The sequence below is a fragment of the Dermacentor albipictus genome, chromosome 3, assembly GCF_038994185.2.
Source record: "Dermacentor albipictus isolate Rhodes 1998 colony chromosome 3, USDA_Dalb.pri_finalv2, whole genome shotgun sequence".
NCBI lineage: Eukaryota > Metazoa > Arthropoda > Arachnida > Ixodida > Ixodidae > Dermacentor > Dermacentor albipictus.
The window spans coordinates 47,474,902-47,496,358 of NC_091823.1; the positions used below are offsets into that span (position 1 = coordinate 47,474,902).

Consider the following 21,457-nt stretch of genomic DNA (forward strand, 5'->3'; position numbering starts at 1 on the left):
ATAGAGAAAAGGTATCTGCATAGGTATCTGGCCACTCCTTATATTCCGCACGATACACGATGTTTGTAGTACGCACAACATTGGCCAAAGAGGCACTAGTGTGCTGAGGTGTACTAAAAGATCACTCTGTTCAACACCGTGCTCCCCAGTGCCATGCGATGATTCGGTCACCGTATAAATGGGCGTTCATCGGAGATCGGTCGACTGTACAAATGGCGTTTCGATCCGCATTTTTCACGGCCCTGTGAGTGCGTGCGGATGATTGCTACTAGCCGCCGCATGGTGGACCGGGGTTCGAATTAGGGTGAGCTCGAACCAAGGTGTAGCGAATCAGTGGACACACTTCCGAATACAATCCCGTCCGCGTCTGCTTCGTTGCCCAAGAGACAGGGCCTGGCCCCGGTCAGTGCCACTAATGTGTTCAAATCACAAATTCGGTCACGTCAGCCGTTGAAAATAACCATTATGATTATCGCTACCCATTCGCTTTCCGCCAATGGGCATCTTTTATTAAGCACGTTTCTTTCTTTCCTTTTTTTACGCGGATTTAGAGCAGATGGGCGGAAACATTTATTACAGGGAACACTGTTAAGGGTACTTCATACATGTTTGCAGCGTGTGTCCGTTGTGTAAACATCCCGTCTCAATGGCAGAAGCAGTCGCCTGGAAAGAATCCTGTGTTTGACCCCAGCGAAGAAGAGACTACATATCCGCGGCACATCAGCCGTAGTGATGACGGCATTTGGTCGTTGTTCCGTCATCGTGCTGCCGTCGTAGTTTCCGTTGCAGTTGTTATTTTTTCGAGAAAGGTAGAGCTTTCGACGGTGGCTCTTAACACTTGTCTTTGAAGGGTGATGCAAGTCGGTTTTTTTGTATAATTTGATGTCCACTTTGATTTGCGCATCGGGTCAAATTCACGAAGCTTGTTGTGCTAAAGCTGTGTTTGCTAACTTCACTAACGATATATACAACATCACCGCTGACTAGCTTCTGCTCTTATGAACAGTTGTGGCGCAAGATGTTTTTATGAATACGGGCGCGGTACCTGGTATGAAATAAACGTTAGTTTTTGTGCACCTTCTTTTGTCTGAGTTCTGCACACGCCGTTTTCTGTTCAGTTCATGCTACGTATTACATGTGATATCGCCTTGCGCCATGCTCCGCTTATAGCAATGGGGCATCAGCCTTTGCCGTCTACTGAAAGCAGTCTGCCCCCGCATCCTGTATCAAGTCTCGTCCTCCACGTACTTTGGAACATCTGATGCGGGCCTAGATGAAGAAAATTCAATTTTCTTTGGAGCTATTTTCGCTTTCTCGCTTTTACAGCAATGCCTCGTTGTTGCGCAACTTCATTGTTTCGTTATAAAAGCTTGTCGACGTATACTTTTCGAAATCTCATGAGAACTAAAAGAGCAAATCAGAAGTAAGAACAACCAGAAGCGGAGCTAGGCTTGGAAATGTATATCGCCTCTCACATTTTTTAGAGAATATTGTTCGTGAACCTAACTCCGAGAACCTTTTGAACAAGGTTTCTGTTCGTAAATAGAGTGGAGAAAAAAAGGGGAAAAAGTGTGAGCTTTTTTTCCATGGCAAAGAAAACAAAGAAAACTGAGCAGTAATATTGCAAGCGGATTCTTTCGGAATTAGTATTTTTGAGAGAATGTCGTTAAACAACAATCGCTGCCTTGTACAGGTTGGAGTCTACTCTTCGTACCTATCAAATATGGGAATGCTCTTTGTGACAGCCACCACTGTGCAAGTTTTTTTCTTTCATTCTTTTTTTTTTTCTAGCTGCAGAAGAATAAGGGTGCAGGCGCTTTAACAGAGGGCATGCCTGCCTGATACCAATATAGGGACGAATCTTGATTCAGTGGGAATGCGCGCCATGCCTGCTTTACAAACACCTGTCACACGCCACAATCTGTTTTAATACGCACCTGCGCACGTCATTATTCGGCACCCGTACAGTAAGGATTGAAAAGTGGTCTGAGCAGTGCGCATGCGGCGAAATTATTCGGCAGGAGCCGACCGAGCGCCTGACTACTGTCGAGTCGAATTAAAGCTCGTTCTTGTTCACGGGCCTTGGCCCACGTTTCGCTCATTCACTCGTAGCAGCGAGGCATGCCGGCTACAAGGCTTGAGAATCTGCACTCTGAGTTTTATAAGGCAAAATCGACGCCCCGATGCCGAGCGCCGTACAACGCGGTAGGCGGCCGAGCCAACTCGTGCAGTAGCAAATAAATAAGTGCGGGAACCGTACGGAACAACCGCGTTCGCTCATGTTAGTCGGGCGCCGTTAACAGAGTCCGCTGAGCGGGGCACACAGTCTCTCCGACATTGCACATTTGCGGAGAACCCCACCGCGCCCCCTCATTGGAGCGGCGCTGCGTCTCTCTCGCCTTTCATTTTACGTTGGCGCGCTGCACGCGTTCAGGCTATTGCGAAACTCGTTCGGGGCACGTCGCGTCAGGCACAACCAGCTAGGAGCAGCGCAGCTATTGCTGGAGCGCTTATTATGCGCCAGGCTTTCTGCTCCCCTGCTGATTCATCACGAAACTGCGCCGCGGTTAGCCTTCTCCGCGCGTCCTCGCGAAACTTCGCCTTTGCAAAAGTCTAGGTGCAGCACTGCGCTCACATCGCTCTCGTCCCGCTGCCAACGCGTTCTTTATTTGTCGTGCAACCTACTTGAGGTGTGAGGTGTTGTCTCTCTCTCTCTCTCTACATTCCCCTGTCTTCATTCAACCTCTCTCTCTCTCTACATTCCCCCGTCTTCATTCAACCCCTCTCTCTCTCTCTCTCTCTCTGGCTATCTCTCTCTCTCTCTCTCTCTCTTTGTCTCATTTTGCTTCTCTCTTTCCGCCGGCTTCGCTTCACGACTCGCCGGCTGTCAGAGGTGCAAGCCGAAAGGGGCGCGTGACAGAGAAGCGCCGCTAAGCGCGAGCCATGACCGATGGGGGGGGAGACAATTTGGAGGGATGAGGATCGCGAAAGAAGGAGGGAGCGACACTCAGGACGTGGAGGTGGGAAAGGCAAGAGGCGATGGGGCCAACGGGGCAGGGGAAGCAGCGGGGTTCGCGTTTGAGCCCGGTTTCGCCTAATCTAGGCCGGATTAAAACTCTGAGCGAGCGAGCCGCGAGTAATGGGCAATGGGAGATAATTTCTCGCACACCCATTAACGTATGCGCTTGACAAAACGGGCGCTGCTGGCGAGGTGCGGCTGGGCTCCTCTCGTCGTGCATCGCAGCGGGAGGACCGGGCGGATGCCGCTCGATTCGGGCACAACAAAAGAGCGCCCCACTTTGTCGGCCAAACAAAGTGAGCGCGAGACTATTCACTCTTTTCTCTTTATTTTGCGTTTAAGCTTTGGTGGTAGAATTCCTGTGCCTATATGAGCAGCTTCAGAAGGTCTCAACTCCGTTATTAGTTTTCGTCCTTGTGCGTGCTTAATATCCGGGAGCCTCCAAAAATGCTGCAGGCACTCTCAAATAGCCGGTGGTATGATGAAGCTGCAAGTGCAGGCGTTATTGGTCGTATTTTTTATTGCTGTGTACGTAAATAAGCAGCGCTGACAATTTCCACAGCTCCTTTTTTTTCTTTCTTTCAACGAACTTGTCGGTTGGCAGAAAAACTACACATCCAGACGCACGAACGCGTTTGTAGTTTTTCACACCCGCCGTGGTTGCTCAGTGGCTATGCTGTTTGGCTGCTGAGCACGGAGGTCGCGGGATCGAATCCCGGCCATGGCGGCCGCATTTCGACGCTGGCGAAATGCGAAAACACCCGTGTACTTGGATTTAGGTGCACGTTAAAGAGCCCCAGGTGGTCTAAATTTCCGGAGTCCTCCACTACGGCGTGCCTCATAATCAGAAAGTGGTTTTGGCGTGTAAAACCCCATAATTTAAAAGATTTAGTTTTTCTTGGTGCGCGAGTTCACGGATTGTCTTCTTCTTTTTGAAGCTTTAGTAGTGGCGTGTTGTACGCGCCTTTGGAGATGGGAATGGCACCATTTTACTTCGTATCTATATTTTTGTGTGGTAGGTGGCTCATGAGGTACATGTAGTTAATTATCATTAGCCCAGGCGTTCGAACATACATTAGTACGAAACATACTATTAGTGCGACACATACTATTCATACTATTCAAACATACTATTAGTGCGAAGTTGTCGAAGTCCCTTTCCGCGCCGTTATTCTCTTTTAAAGAAATGAATGGGATGATAAGAATGCAATATACACGTAAATTGTAGAACGCTTTGACTGTGTGTAGAATATAACTGTGCTCGTACGTTAACTTACGGAAAGAAAGAAAGAAAGAAAGAAAGAAAGAAAGAAAGAAAGAAAGAAAGAAAGAAAGGAAGAAAGAAAGAAAGAGAGAAAGAAAGAAGGAAAGAAAGAAAACAGGAGTGGTCTGATATCTTTCTAACCACGCACGTAACTTTTTATTTTGAGTATCATATCCACATAAACGGTGTACTTCATAAATTATATTGTACCCAGGAATGCTAACAGGGCGTTTTAGACATGTTTACTTGCCTGAATGTCTACTTCAAATCAGATCATATTTTTTTGGTGCACAATTACAGACCAACTCGCCCAAATCAAGGTACTGTTGCAAAAAATTACAGAGATAGAGAAAAAAAAGGAAGAGAGAAGGCAGACATATGGATGTCTACTACCCTACGCTGGGGGCAGAGAATAGGGAATATAAAGAAGAGAAAGAAAGAGGCAGGCTCTGAATGTGCGCGGACAGCACCGCTCATTCAATGGCGCTCCCAAAAGCCAGTCGCTTTCAGAAAACGCAAAAGTGCTTTTGCTGCCTTCTGGGTCGATGACAGGTGTTGACGGTGTTCCAGCAGCGGCTCTACGGTGAGTACCACATCGTCTAGTTACCGCAGGGCATTCATTATTACAGAATTGCATTGGAAATTACTGAATGGCAAGACATGAGATACAGAAGGAGGCCCTGTAATTTGTGTCCGCATTGGACCTCCAGATGTTATAACGACGCAATTTAACGGTTGGTAGCTTTATTGGCTTAGATAAGCTTACGCTGTTCGAAAATATGCTTATAGATATTGAGAGAAAGAGAAATTAGAGGAAAGACAGAAAGGTAAGACGTCCGAAACTATGGCATCTTTCAATTGCTACATTCTTAAACGTCTGATCCTGATTCTGGACATATTATCAGCGTAGGTGGCCGGCCAAAGGTAAGAGCACTTACGAACGAGAAGCTTTGATAGTTCGGTCCCAGTTTTTTGGTGGTGGTTATTCAGTTTGAGCCGTAAAGCACCAAGAACCCTACCAATGATCATAGCGTGCAGGAATGTATCTTTCAGTCTGGAATGAATACTGGCACCTTTCGGTCCTATGCAGAGTTAAGGCAAAATTGAGTATAAACAGCAGGCCCATGTTTCACGTTGCTTCGTCTAACAACGAATAATGAAAGCCGGCGCTTCATTAATAACGCGAGAACGGCTCCTTCATAAGCAGGGCTAGATTGCCCATTAGAAATCTCGCTTGAAACACTTCGTATGTGAGTGTTATTGCTCCTGCGCAGAACTTCAACAAAATCATTTTCAATGTGTACATTTTCTTTCTCTTCGTTTACGTTGGAAAGCCGCCGAAATTAGAGAAGTGTCGCTTATTGTCTTTACTGCTGAAATATAAGCCTGTCAAACGATGCTCAGATAACGGTGATGTACTACAGAAAATGTGTCATACCTTTTCTTTCTTTTAATTATTTTCCATGATTGCTGAATGATTAATCACAAATGATCGAGAAACGCTTTTGCCTGCCTTCCTCGTGCATTTAGGCTTCACGGAGCGCGTAATGAAAGCGGCCCGCTGCTCGCTTGCAATTGAAAATTCTAGCTTAATAACATCGGTTATTAGCCGACATTAGCCGTACGTATAACGAACGAAAACGCAAGAAGAAAGACGCATTTCCTTTTTTTTCTTCCTTTCTTTAACTGCGTCATTGTTTCCGAAATTGCACGTCAGCCGGGTCCTGAATGCTTCCTGTATTCCTTTAAAAGCCGTGTGCTCTTCCGTTAAAACTTGTAAAGAGAATAAAAGTTTATCCTTAAATATTGCGTGAAGATACGCGATTAATGACTGCTGCAGCGTATAAGTATACATATACAGATGTTTATGCCAAGGGAACATAGCTAAAATGGTTGTTATGAAAGCAAAGTGCAGATAAGACGAGAGTAAAATCTCCGCGATCATCTGAAATCAAATTTGTTCCTTCTCAGGTTCCCATCCTTTCTTCTGTGCCAGATAATTTGTTTGCAGAGGTAGCTACGCTTTAGCATTTACAGCGCTTAGAGTTAACGTTCTCTCTCTTTCTCTCTTCCGTTTCCAGTTTAGTCACTTTTCGCGGTTCTGGGCTTGGATAATGACACATTTAAAGTGGGTGATTGAATTCCGACCACGGCTGTACGCCGCGGCTTCCTGAATGCGCCAGTTCCCTCCCGTCAGATCACCGCGCCCAAGAAGCATTGGGCCTAATCACTCCTTGAGGTAAGGACTAGCTCAGAACGCCGAGTGCTTATGAAAGAGCGTCTATAGATATAGCGGGGTAATTCAGGAGCCAGGGATCCCTCTGCACCATAGCAACTCTTCCGTCTCGAATAGGCTGTTGTGGTGGCTTAGCCAACTGTGACCTTCCTTTCTGGATATCATATCCGTCTTGCGAACGCCCCTCTAGCTAGCTCCTGTTTCCCTCTCCTCTTCGCTCTTTAGTGAAAGTGACAAATACATTCCCGGTAATCTAGAGCCGTATATTTCAACCCGATGATATACGTTGTGGCAGTTGTAGCTTTCGCATAGGACCTTCGCCTCGGACTTGGGACTTTCACATAGGGAGAGTTGCGTACAAACGTTTCTGGTGTATTATGTTGTAGTAATAACGACTGTACATCATACTCTTGGCATAAAAACTACCTGGTGCCGAAAAAGTTAATTTGATTGAAAGCTCAATCGGATGCAGACTAACACTTCTGTGGCGTAATGAAGGTCGCCTCTACCAGCTCAGTCTGTGGCGTGACAAAAAGATAGGTGTTAGAGAAAATTCAGTTGTAAATAGCAGAGCAGTCCACGTCAGCGTGGGATCTATGGTGAGCTGTTTATTTCATCATACAGCCGCGGTCTGACGTCGCGAAGTACTAAGCTACCTGCTGCGTCTCTTTCAACGGGCACCACCGCTGAGCTACCCTTCGGTCGAAGCCTGTCTCGTGAACGGTTTCTGTGGCTTCGTGTCGAAGTAATTCTGGTGATAACAAAGGGGCAGCTAGAAAGGACTGTGCATTGCGCTGAATATATGCGGAATCTATATACGTGTCCTGGCAGGCGTGTCCCGCGAGTCACAAGCAGATTTCTGTGCGGCTTATGCAAACCTTATGGCTGCTTCCTGCTTGTCAGGCGAAGCTAAGCATCCGCAAGATGCACTCGATCTGCTATTAGCATTTACGAATATTTTTATATTTGTGTGGTGCCCAGCGTAATACCTCTCCTACGCACACAATGATTGACATTAACCACCTGTTGCTTTAATAGCGTTAGCTTGCTGCTACAGACGCAGAGCCGCAATGACTTTGCCCCAATGACATTTGCAGCCTTAACACTTTCGCCACAACTGTATCGCCTATTTTGTGCGAACTCTTACACTCTGGTACAAGGTGTTATACATTGTAGGAGGGTACAAGTTATATGTGCTGATAACTCCTAGGACGCTGTACTTTATGAATCTTTGCATTTGTGTCTTTTGTGAAATTCACGCAAAGATTAGCGGGTAAGGTATGTGCGAAAACGAGGACGCCCTGAAGGCTATCAAAGAAAAATTCACAGGACCACAACAATAATAATTACTACAATTTACCAATCACCCCGCCTATAGTGGACTACTGAATCCGGCCCTCGATAGCCACTTTACCAGAGCCGAGCTTGAAACAACCCTTAGCAAGCTCAAACGATATATCACTCCAGGCAGAGATATAATAAATAACAAAACATTCCGCTATCTCACCAACGGAGCCTGGCCCCGGATGCATCATCATTACTGCAACTTATATACCCATCCCCACATATATACCCATATACACATCGTAGGTCCCATCAATGAAAACTGGGAAAAGTGCACAATACCGGCGCTATAGAAACACGCCGACTTTTCTATGGTTCCTAAACCAAACAAAGCCATCACAATACAAAAGCTTCAACCCATCTCACTGACGTCGTTCGCCGGAAAGCTTTTCGAACAAATGGTTCACGATCGATACTCTCCCTACTTGGAAGGTATTATGTTTGGGACCAAAAGGTCCTAAACACTATGCATGAATTCCGACCGCACTTGTGTATACTGTCGACATCTTTCTACAGATCAAAGAATGCGTTATCGACAACGTCAATGCTACTCAACAGAGTGCTATTCTAGCCCTTGACGCTAAAGGTACCTTCGACAACGTGCCTCATGAGGCCGTATTGACAAACCTGCAAGACACGAACTGCGGGCAAAGAGTCTACAGCTACGCCAGAGACTTCCTCGCTAACCGAAAAGCTACCGTAGGCCCTGAAAGATTGCGCATTGCCAACTTTGCAGTCTCCAAGAAGGGTACTGCTCATAGGTCAATGTAATCTCTAATACTTTTCAACATTGTAATAATGAAACTACCTCGCAGACTGTGCGATCTCGCCGGACTCGATCATTCTATTTATGCGGGCGATATTACATTCTGGTTCAGAGGATGCTCTACGGGGGCCCAACAAGACGTCTTACAGGAGGGCGTCGATAGGACGGAGATTGTGCAGCCTCTCCTGTGCGCCAGAAAAATCAGAACTGCTTGTGCTGCACCAAAGACCAAGAGGTCAACCACCACCTTCGGCGCCCGACCCTGAAGTCAAGCTTAATGGAACTGTCATGCCACTGGTTGATACTCTGCGCGTACTGGGGCTACTTTTCATAAAGAACGGAGTGGACTCGGCAGTCCTGCAGAGGTTTCAATGTACCACACCTCAGGATGCACATCTGGGGAAATGAGTAGCGGACAAACGACATGCGCTCAAGAAAAAACACGCGCTAAAGCTAACACAGGCAATAGGCACCAGCCGCACCATCTACAGCACTCCGTATTTGGGACTTTAGGAACACGTAAAAGAAGAAGGTGAACATTTTTATACGCCAGGTGCTTAAACTTTTGGCCAATGCCCCAGGGTGGGTATGTGCCAGTAGATAACAAGGACCTACACCTACATCTACATCTACAACTTGCGCTGGCGCTCCCGGCAAGGAGGGAGGTAGAAAAAGAGGAAGGAAAGGTAAGGAGATCAACCAGACGCATGTCCAATTTGCAACCTTACACGATGAAAGGGGTGTAAGTGATGTAAAGAAAGAAAGGAGATTCAGGAAAGAAGTACTATCAGTGCGAACGTGCTCCCGGGTAGGTCCTCAACAGAGAAGCTTTCCCAACTAGGTGTACACAACACCTGGAAGGAGTTAGTGGAAGCTAAAAGAGTCAGCTAAATCGAGCGACTCAAGCGAACGGTGCTTGCTAGAGCCACCTTACGCCTAATTGGATGCAAAGGATGGTTGGAACGATGCAACGTACGCAAAGGCATACCGAGCAAAGTGAACAGTCGAGGGCCACAGTATCCCGGAATAAGGAAACCACCACCTGAAGGCGACATACGCAAGATCAACGGCTTTATATTTCGAATAAAGGTTACTTAATCATCAACACTGTAGAATATTTTATAAAAGCGTACAACCAGTTCCCGCGTACGTTCGAACGAAACGCTTCGGTCACTCTTTTATTCTGATGCATCAGTACGCAAAGATCAGCAACTATCGCACAGCGAGGTTAGACGTTCCATTTATTATTACTAGCTTGTCGTGAACATAAAAATAGACTACCTGTGCGTTTCAATGGAAGTTTCCTTCTTGCAAGATAGTTGCTCCTTTTCCCAACGTCGTGGTGCCTGTGCAAGCAGTAGTTGTCTAAGTTGTATTAGGTGCCCTTTAGCGACGAAAATAAAAGAAAAACTTTGTTTACAAGGTTTTGGCCATGCGCCATCGCAATAGAAGACCAGCACATACTAGTCCGCTGGAAGGTAGTTATTCGGTCAACTGAACTCGTGCACCTAAGGGGCTGTCCGTCTAGGTAATCCCGGTACTTCTGTGCGAGATTACTGTCAGGATTCTGATCACATCTTGGCAGTGAAATGTTTGCCAAGATAGTTTATTTTCAGCCTGTTTGCTGCATTCCTGAAGCATGGAAGCTGAAGGGTGCATAAGCAACTCCACATAAAGAAAACCTCTCTGGTTCTCTTCGATTCTGCTGAATGGAAAATATTGCAACAAGTTTGGTTCTTTCCTGTGTTGCTGGAAAAAACAAACGAGAAGATTGTTTAGTCTAAAACGACGAGTGCAAGAGGTAGATTTCCAGTAAAATGTGTTATATTCGAGTACAGTGGAACGAACAGAAAACCAGTATTCTACGAAAGCGAATACTAGTACGTGTGCCGTTTTGTTTCCTACTATTTTTTTCGCTAGTCAGTTACACGTGTGCTAGCACACACGTAGAACAAGTAGCGGTGCAATAGTTGTGGGTTCGCAGCGCTGCAGAGAAGATACAGATATTCTTGGTTTTGAAAAACACATCATAGCTCTCGTACCGTGTTTTTCTTGCTTTTATGCGTATTAGGAAGTTCCGAGCCTTTGTATCATTTTTCTTTTTTAGCAATGATTTTATTTTTCGTCTGCATGAAGCCTGATGCATTTATTTTTGTTTGTATGCTATTGCCGGCAGGCCAAGATCCGCATTCTGCTTAGCAGTAGTGAATGGTTCGAGGTATTTTGTTGATCACTCACTCACTCACTCACTCACTCACTCACTCACTCACTCACTCACTCACTCACTCACTCACTCACTCACTCACTCACTCACTCACTCACTCACTCACTCACTCACTCACTCACTCACTCAATCAATCAATCAATCAATCAATCAATCAATCAATCAATCAATCAATCAATCAATCAATCAATCAATCAATCAATCAATCAATCAATCAATCAATCAATCAATCAAATGCTCGTTATCTACTCATACAGATATGTGATGAAAAGCTCTACGAGTTCAGGTTTAAATGCTACTATGCAGGAATTTCACATAGTAGAATCAAGCTCTTTTAGGACGAGTACCCAAATGGCGGGGATTTCCAATATCATGAGTGTGTTTCTTTCTTTTGTGCTTTTTCATTTTTTATTAGAGATTGAAAACAGCATTCATTTAGTATCTGTGTCGTGTTTGGCGATGGCTCTGAATTTTATCCCTTTTCAGATTTTTTCTTTATCAAAAGCTGGATGTTTCATTGAGCGGTGTTAAAAGATCTCGTCCAAATATAGTCGAGCGTGTATAAGCAGTTGCCAAACATGATGAACGGGATATGCAATGATCCGCTGCGGGAACAGAAGGTCCGAGATGAAAGCGAAACACAGAGAAACAGGGTCTAGCGTGGGCTTGCGTAGGGGGTAGCTTCCATTGATGCAAGCCACGGACGCACAAAAAGGTACCAATGAAAGAAATTCTTTTATTCAAACTATTCTACACATACGAAAGTTGAAACCTTATTGCTATTTCGAGGGCAAGTTTCCAAAACCACAGAACAGCCGCCGCCGTTATAAAACAGTGTTCTTCAGGTACGCAAAAAACCATTAGATAGCGTTCTAAAATTGTTCCGGACAGTTACCGTGACGCTAAAATCATTATCAGTTTCAGGATACCTCTTTTGTTAAAGCTCTCTTTCAGTCGAGCAGTTTCTGGATCGTTAATGGCATCAGCCGTATGTGGTCATATTCAAAGCTTCAATAACAATCAATAATGTTAGGGTTCGATGTACTTCTACCTGCAAAGCAACGCTTTAGTGATCTACCATGCATGTATAAATACTGTTTTTCGGGCTTTTTAGCCTATGGACGGATATGGCAATGATGTTTTTTTCAGGAATCACTACACTGTGGCGCAGAGTTTCCGTTTCTTTTTTATTGTGTAGAAAGCTTTCTGTATTGTTTTCTCAACGGAGAGAACGTTCGCTGCGTTCTTCTACAAATATTCCTCCTCCTTACCCTCTCCTTTACAACCCCTTCTTCCCGAAAAATAAGAAAACAGAAAAAGGAAGACGAAAAATAAACCAAGAAAGCTGTGTCGCCTTTTGCTGAGGCCTATTTCGATCTCACGAAATCTTGTTTGCCTTTGATAAGAACGACTGACACTATAGAACGTTTGTTTTCTCTGTAATATATGATGCACTTCTAGCAACAGCAACCCGTGACAGCCGCAGTATTTCTTGCGACTGTACAAGAACGATATTCACAAACAATGCCATGAAACTTGAAATTGTGGTGGTTCCTTCACGAGGCACATTATAGTTTTATAAGGAATATATAGTTTATAGTTTAATATGTACTCACCGCGGAAGTGTTCTTGAAGACTGCTTTTCGATTTGGAAACAATCATTGCAAAACTGAGGAGTTATTCTTACAGGTGAGAATATGCTTAGCTGGTACGTGAGGCGCGTACCAAATGCAATACGAAATGGAGCTGTATTCGTGACTATATTCGGCCCTGAACGCAATTCCCGTAAGGCCGTTTCAATTCATGGTTTAATTGGACATCTCAATTTCGGGCCTAAGTAATTACTCCAGCAATGCATATGACCAAGTTTCAGCGTCATGCAAACTTGAGAACTTGGTTGCCTTTTCCTGTATATGCTATCGAAGTCACATTTTTGAATATCCCTTTATGCTACCCTTATTACCTCGCCAATGTGGCAGCCAGAAACACTTAATGCTAGAGAGAATATGAACAAATAATGTTTTTCTTCGTTATGACGTTCTGCAGCGATTGCTTTGTGTTCTATTTAACGACGTCGCTGTGGTACCAAAGTAGGCAGGACATCTGAAACCCAATTTCCTTCTTTCCTTCCCTGCTCTCTCTCCCTGTGATCTTTGTTTCCCCTTTCCCATTCCCCCTGTGTAGGGTAGCCAACCGGACGTTATTCTGGTTAACCTCCCTGCCTTCTACTTTTCTCTTCCCTCCTCCTCCCTTAAGCACACTATCGAGTCTTGCCGTAGAACTGGGTTTCTAGAATGAGTACGCGGTGCATGTTCAAATTGTACCGCTCTAAGTTTAGGAATAATATTTGAATGAATAAAAAAGGAGAAATTGGTGATAAGTCATTATAATTAAATCCACGATTACTTGCGCAATATTTGTAACATTTGGGGGATTTTTTTTCCTCGTAAAAGTGGCTTTAGAGGATCTGTCCCCTGAATTTGAATCGTCATGAAGTTTGAGGAAGAACATCCTTCGCTGTCGTGCAGCACCTGCGATATGCTTGTTGAATTTGCCTGTTAACTAGTTTTTCTGTCCGCCTTATACTGTGTATCCCGAAGGTAGGTATACCTCCACAATTACTTCAGACCTTTAATGGGACTGACAACCGGCCAGAATGTGTTGTGAGACGTTGCTGGAAACGAAATAACCATGATTTATAGTGCTAGAATCCAGCACGCTGTTGGGGATTTAAGTAAGAAATATAATTTTAAATTGGCAAAGAAAGTCAGAAAAACCAGTAAGTGGCGAAGCCTGGCGCTGAAATCTTGATACTTCGAAATGTAGTCCAGAAATTACTGTACGTAAGTCGACTGCCATTAGGTACAGTACAATTGTTGCTTATTATTGCAGTTAGTATATTATTAGTCACTTGAGCTTTATTCTATGCGTATTACGAAGTAAAGAAAGTCCACGCTAACAAGCGGCGCCCACGTCGTCCCACATGCATGGCGACGCACACGCTGTTGTAAGCGCTCGAGTATAGCACGAGTTTGCAAGTACCCAGAGTTTTATGATCTCCCTGTGATACAACATGCCATCGACGAGTTGTGCCGTAAATGGGTGCGTTTTTTTACCTTCGTGTCGGCGTCTCTGTCACACTGTAGCGATGTCGAGCTCTCCACCGACCGTCGGCAGAGCGTCGGCGTCGGTACAGTGTGACAGATGCGCCGACACGAAGGAAGAAACGCTGTTGCCGACAGCCGGAACGCCCAAATCGGTGTCGGGTCGGCCTAGTGTGAGTGAGCATTTACCAATCGGCATTCTCCAGGTGCGCTGCTTGTAGCGGAGACGCTGGTCTATCGTGCAAGTCGGATTCGTCGCTTCTCCTGCCGCTTTTGTCCATCGAAGCATGACGTTCGAGTGTTGCTTCGTAAAGATCTAAATTCTGAGCACGCATGTGAGATAAAATCCTTTGTTCCAGCTCGCTCAGGTCTTTGAGAGACGACATCGGAAATCGGAAGCGCACGCTTGGCTACAGCAACACGAACCGCGTATTACGAGACAGGGAGAGAGAGAGAGAGAGAGAGAGAGAGAGAGAGAGAGAGAGAGAGAGAGAGAGAGAGAGAGAGAGAGAGAGAGAGAGAGAGGGACACCCCTTTAATAGAAGGCAGAGATTGTAGCCGGCGTATAGACATCGCTGACATGCTACCCTGCGTGGGGAAGAAAATTGGGGAGAGAAGGGCTTATCACGTGTAAAAGCGTCGCTTCGTTTTCGATCGGCTCGGTTTCATTTTGACTAGTACCAAAGCAGTTGGACAGGAAACCGCAAAAACGTGTAGCTATTATCGCAGCAATACTTTAACACTTTAGAAAACATGAATCGCAGGAAAATCGACTTGACAAAAATAAAATACTTTCTCACACCTAGCGCAGCACTTGTCGTCTGCCTCCCACTAGTGCCGGCCTTAATGCCAATCGCATTCACCTACCACAGTTTTCAGCATGCTTCCAGTGTACGACTTCATCCTGACTGCAGATAGAAAAATTCTGATAAAAAAATGTTCCACGGCCTTTTTCACGTTATTACTTCATGATTAGATGCTCTGGCCGGAAAGCGTTCCATTGCACTAAAAAAAAATGGGTACCATGAAAATTGGTTGTCAGTCGCTTTAAGTCATTTAGGTCAGTTAAAAACGGCCGAAAATACAATAATCTTGAAATTGTCACCGCTATCGGGATAATGTGTGTTACCTGATTTAAGGACTGGAACAACCTTCCCAACCCTCCAATCGCTTGGAAGTACCGAGGAACCTAGACACTGGGAAAAGAGCATTGAAAGCATGATGGAATACTATGGCTCAGTAATATTCATCATTTTACAATTGATTGACTCTCCACCTGATGGAGAAGATATTTTCAGGTTTTCAAACAACGTTTGTATGCTGACCCAGTATTTAGTAATGGAATTGATTGGTAAACAGGAGGAATTGGCTACATACGGTAGAGTAGCCAGAGCACATTTGTGGAGAACGGAAGCAAAAATACATAATTTAAAACGGAACAGCACTGGTTTGGTGGGATCTTGACATTCTCAGAACGGGCAAGTTCGATTTCTCTGCTTTCTTTGACATCAACAATATTTTAGAATTTACGTGGATTATATTGCAGTAGTGATGCAATGGTGTTATTGAAAAAAAAATAGTTTTGTGCATTTATAGTAGCGATAGCGTATTCAGTGTGAATGCGATGGTATGCTGCCTAGCGTTCGGAAAGGTTAGTTGCTTTGGCGCGTTTAAAAATACGCTTCTTTTTGTTGCGTAGGCGGCGTAGAATTCCACTAAACCATGGTGAGACGGGATTCGAAACGATCTTTCTTTCAGGCACAGAGCGATCTATTAGTGTTAGCAGTTTGTTCTTGTACAATGACCAGTTCTCTTCAACGGTACGTTCAGAAAATCTTAGTATGCCGTCAGCAATGAAAGATTCCATTGCAGTTGTAAAGGATGCGGTATCGGCTGCATTGTAATCACATACATTTTTGACAGCTTTCTTGGAGCGAACCTTCTTCTTGAGGGTCAGGTGAAGAAGCGAGTGGTCACTGGTTCGCTTAAGGCATGTTGGAGGAAAGACCAAATCGGGAGCTGTTGTAAAACAGAGAGCTAAAGTATTAGACGAAGTGCTGGTAGTGCGTGTGTGTTCATGGATCAGCTGAGTTGGACTGCTATCGGCGCAGATGTGTAAAAAATGGGCGCACTCGGGAGACGACTGCTTAAAGGAAGGAACAGCACTTTGCCACACAATGCTCGGAAAATTAAAATCACCTAGTAAAAATAAATGTGATTTCGGGTATCAAACAATTAGTTTGTTGAGGACGTCATGGAGGTCAGTGCAGAAAGTAATAGGTGAGGATGCGGACCTATAACACGCGCAAAAGATAAGGTCGTCAGCGGGAAAATCTACATGAGTGCAAACTATTTCTAATAGCGAATCGATGGAGATATTGAAGGAATTGAAGCAGAGTTCACGGCAATCAGTACACCTACGCCTGTAAGGAAATCGCGATCATATCTGTAAAAGTTATGTTTTTTTCCACAGTTTAGTATTTCACTATTTTATGTTTTTGCTGAGAGTCATCTTTCGGCGAGCACAACCATATCAGCTGTGAGCATGCGTCGATATGTGATGACAGTGATGTACATTTGTTGCTGATACTTCGGACACTCGTGAAAAGAACTGATATGCAGTTTGTTCGCTTTCGAACATGAGATAGATATATGCTGCACTTAAATGTGAAGATTGTGAACCTGGTGGCCTGTTGTTCTTTTTTTTTTTGAGTAATCGCGATCCTACCTGGTCCGATCTCACATACTTCGTCTGTAGCTGCGCAATACACGTAGAACTTTGTACCTATGAATAGTTTGTTATGTCGCAAAGGAAAAGACTGACTGCTGGCCTTGCCAAAGTCGTTTAGGGTTTTCCGTGATTTACCGGTGGCTTTGCCGATTGAAACATCTGCTATAAACTTTGTTTTTTGAGAAAGTATATAGTCTATAGTCACAAACACACACACACACACACGCTCTGATATATATATATATATATATCTCCCTCCCTCTCTCTCTCTCTCTCTCTCTCTATATATATATATATATATATATATATATATATATATATATATATATATATATATATATATATGCTGCGCACGTCATAACGGTGCGGTTTAAGATGACACTAAGAATGATGATAAATACATTCGGTACGCTGTTTAGGTCTCCCTTTGAAGAAAACCGGTGGCTTACGAAAACAAAAGGTACAGAAAAAATTTCCCATTCTCGCTTATGCCAAGCTTACAATCTTCAGTCGCACACGATGACCTCCTTGAAAACTGACTATGGAAAAATTGCGATTTTATTACTTTACCGCGCAAAATATTTGTCCACGAAAACAATTCGGCCTTCGACCGGTTACCACAAGGTATGTGAGCAAAGAATTTTCATTGGCATCGCGTGGATGCCTTAAGTCATTTTTGTTAGTTTACAGGATTAAGTTCTTAATATGTCGCAAGCTCGTACAGAGTTTGTTCTTGTCACCGCACGCAAGAGAAAGCACTTTTTTCACGAGGCACTATGCCCTGAATGTGCGTTTATGTGTAAGCTAAAATTTCTGTCATCGCTACAGAACACAAATTTTTAGAAAATATATTTTTTTAGAAGAATTCATTGGTGTCTTGTGATAATGCGCTAATATATAACGCGTACACAGTCTGAACGTTACCCACGCGATAGGTATTCGTCCATAATGATTTAAGGAGGATTCGACTATGCTTCCTTCGAGGCAATTCTAACTTAGTTCCGTTATATTCGTTGCTTTCTTTAAAATACGAACACATTGCATACACAAAAATTTATTGTTGTGGAAAACTTCGCATGGTAATCGCATCTTAGAACTGATTTATTCCTGTGTAAAAGGCGATAATAAATATGCATACATCTTTTTCCCAGGGAAACGTATCATTGAAAGAGAGCAAATCCAGAAGGGACACACAGGTAAGAGGATTGGAACGTTCAGCGTGCTTCCTTTGTTTCTTCAGAGTAGAGGTCTCCAGACGATGTAAAACAGGAAAACGTCGGCAAACCAACAGGAATACGGATACACTATAAAAAACGTTTACACCCTTTGTGTTGTATTTTGTCACCAAACAATCATCGTCATTGGTCTTGCACCCATTCCCTTTCTTTATCGCTGCGAGCCCGGTACTTACTAGTCCCTAACTGCCTGCGCGTTGTCAGCTTAACACAGCATTCTCGACAGGACAGTACCGAGCGCCGAGTTTTCAAGAGAGGAAACGCATGCAAGGCAGATGACGATTATCATTTCACGGCAAGATAAGCCCCAAAGGGTTTAAATTTCTTTTAGGGTGTACGTGTCGAAAGAAGCCTTACGTAGGAAGATTACAGTACAGGCAAACGTAAGTCTATAATAACAACCTAAAAGTAAAATATAACGGTATATGTCTCGCGGTTCAACAGGTGGCATCATGCAGTTTCTTCGCTTAAGTTTGTAGATCTATGAACCAAATTTTGTTTAATATGAACGAAAGTAGCATGAAACAAAGTTAGGTCGAGTTAGGTTAGAGATGCGTTTGTGTAAGGCGCTTCTCCGGATTACAGGGCTTTTCTTGAAGCGAAACCCTCTTAAATAGGCGAACTTATGTAACCAACCTGACACAATCTTACAGAAGAAAGGCGCATAGTAACAGACTCAAGAGGTGCATGCATCATAAATGCATCTGTTTAACCTTACATTTAGAAAGTAATTATGCAATCATCTTAGTAATCATATTAAAGAGTCGAACTCTAGGGGCCATGCCATAGGATGACACGGCATCGGCTGAAAATTGGTGCGAACAATCGCCTATAGTTAAGTGGGCGTCAATGTGTCCACGCGGGTAACATAATTTTGAACAGTTTATTATTTCTTGGTTATCGTGTGGAAACGTTTCTTCCCCTAATGTTTCAAGACATTTCGCCCTAATCAGCAGAGATGACAGCTACGAGCCCTTTACTTTTCTGTGGAGGCCTCCATCGTCTTGAACTTTTCCTGTTCTCTCTTTCTTTCCTTTTTCTTGCTTGTTTTATATGGGCTGTCAAACTTTAGTGCGTGCCGTCGTTCATTTGTAGCCCGTTGCTTCCAAAATGGCCTTTTTTCCCTCTTTATGATTGCGTCTACGGATGATAAAATCAGAAGCGAAGCATTGAGTCGAGGCTAAAGTTACATTACTACAGGACAAATTACTATACGCGTACAAACTACATTTATGTTGATATCACCTTAGTTATCCAGTTTTTGAGTTTGAAGCTCAATCTTTCGAGGGCTTATAGATCACAGCTCTGTGAAATTGAGACATACGGCAGTATACACCACGGACACTCAAGAGGTCGCGAACACGTACTGACGAATGAGGATCCGGGCACCTAAAAAGCCCCTCAGAGTCGTGCTCGGCTTACCGATGGGTATCCTGTCCGGAAGTCCCTTGGCGGTTTCCGCTTCCCGTCCCCGCAGCAGCAACGACAGCTGGGCGACCAACAGCGCGTAGTGGAACCAACCACCGACGAGAATTCCGCTTCGCCTCAGGCACCACCACATTTCCGCGGGAGGGACGCGCGATTTCTATAGCGAAGCAACAGCCGCCGGGCGCTGGTGTTCTTGGCCTTTTTTCGCCGCCCCAGGGAGAGACGGGACTATGGTCTTCGCGACGGCGGCTGCACCGGAGAGCGTCGAAGAGCTCCTGCAAACTGCCTCGGCACCTCCGTGGCCCAGTTCGCGACTTCCCCCATCCTATCTAGGGAAATGATGCCACGTGTTGAGCGGGGTTAGTGGCGGGTCGTCGGCCGACTGCACTTTCTATCGGCAGGGTCGGCGAGAAATCTTCATAAGTGCCTCGAGACACGCAATGCGGGCGTAAAGCGAACGGAAATGAGTGCGAGGCAAATTGATGTCAACTGCGGACTACGAAAAACTGTCCTGGGCTATACTTGTGGCCCTCAGGTGACTCTAAGGTTCCTTTCTTCCCTAACAGATCAATGAAAAGGCGCACCTATGTTTCTTCTGCACAATAAATCAGATATCAAGCGAACTACAGGGACATCCAGAATTGGAAGAAAACGGTGAAGACTTTCGTATTAGAGAAGAACGAAAAACGTCAGACAAAATAGGAAGCTGCACGCACGAAGGACCGAAATGGGCATCCGCCGAAGCTTACAATAAGAGCAGGCGCACGCACGCCCACGCCGGTTAAAGCGCTCCGGCCCACGTCGCTGCTCGCTAAGGCGACGGCGACAACGACGGCGGACTGTTGCACCGTCCGACGCGCCGGCGGGCTAAGCTAAGCTGTTCTCGCGCGCCCGCGCGAGGTGCGGAGCGCGCCGACGGAGCGCCTCCTCCGGCGGCGCGCATTCTCTTCTTCCCATTTCCTTTCCTCCTCGTCCTCCTGCACGGAGCATGCGCGCCGCATTCCTGTCCCGACGTCCCGCGCCTCGCTATCCCCACCCGCGGCTCCTGCGTCCCGACGCCGGTGTGGGAGCGCGCGCGCCTCTCTTTCCTTTACGAGCCCCTTCCCGCCCTTCCCCACGCGCCGTTGCTGTTCGCTCCCGCTCCTGCTGCTTGCACCTATACGCCGCTGCTCCCGTGCAAGCGGGAGCTCCTTCTCTTGCAGTCTGCGCGAGTGTGCCGCGGCTGTTAGCATTATCTCTCGCGGAAGCTGCGAGCTGCGCTTTGGGGGGCCTCCGCTATAGCTCGGCGTTCCTCCCTGTGTATTCCCACGTGCCGCCGGGTGGCGTTTGCGCAAAATGAGTTTATAGGCCGCACGCCGCAAGAAGCGGGAGCGAAGGGCTCGTTCAAAGAGCGCTGCTCTTTATCAGTCTGGGCTAGAGCTGCTGCCGCGTGGTCAATTTACTCACCTATCTCTCTGCATGCCACGTTGTATTTATTTCTTGTTCCCGGCCGTGCGCGCAACCTTCCGCCTGCTTTCCCGTGTTTTCTTGTTTGGCGTCGGGATCGCGCAGACATATGGGACTCCCTCGGGGAAGAAAAATAAAGGTAGCCTTTTAAAGCTTGCCAAGGGACACCCGAATGAATAATGAATGGTAAACGCTTCGAGTTGTTTGGAGTAAACACGGTTTCTTTTTCTGCTTTTGTTGCATGCAAATTGTGCGAGACGAATAGAAACGGCCGCTCAACGTCAACGGTGTGCGCTGACTTGGTTAGCGATTCGTTTATGCAAGCTTGATACAAGCCGACATGTTAGCAGATAACAATGTTTGCATGGAAAAACGGAGTATTGTGTTCTTGTGCAGGGAGTTTCCTCTTGTCATTGTCATACCTAAGGAAGTGTGGTGCCGAACTTGTGGAGCAAACTTCAGGATTTTATTTATTTTCTCTGCAGCGACTTGTGTTGCATGGCATGAACCGACTTTTTTAATCGATGAAGATGTTAGTACGACAGCCACAAAATAAGAACTCCATCTTTCTGCTATCCATTTCTCGAACAATGCTTGGCAGCTAAGTCATCTTACTGTTGAAGATACTTAGTATTCCGCGCCCGTGTGTTGCGTTGAGTT

At 45.3% G+C, this 21,457-nt stretch overlaps 1 protein-coding gene across 3 annotated transcripts in view; it reads right to left on the reverse strand.

Moving 5' to 3' along the window:
- Positions 1–21,457, reverse strand: part of LOC135898156 (glutamate receptor 1-like) — a 256,360-nt gene that overhangs the window by 216,507 nt on the left and 18,396 nt on the right. For 2 of the 3 annotated variants that reach the window (XM_065426934.1, XM_065426935.1), the window contains exon 1: positions 19,346–19,764. The exons of the other annotated variant lie outside the window; for it this stretch is intronic. In XM_065426934.1, coding sequence (XP_065283006.1) covers positions 19,346–19,484 — 139 coding nt within the window. In that variant the 5' untranslated portion in view covers positions 19,485–19,764. Of the gene's footprint in view, positions 1–19,345; positions 19,765–21,457 lie in introns of those variants that run through there. 3 annotated transcript variants of the gene reach the window in all.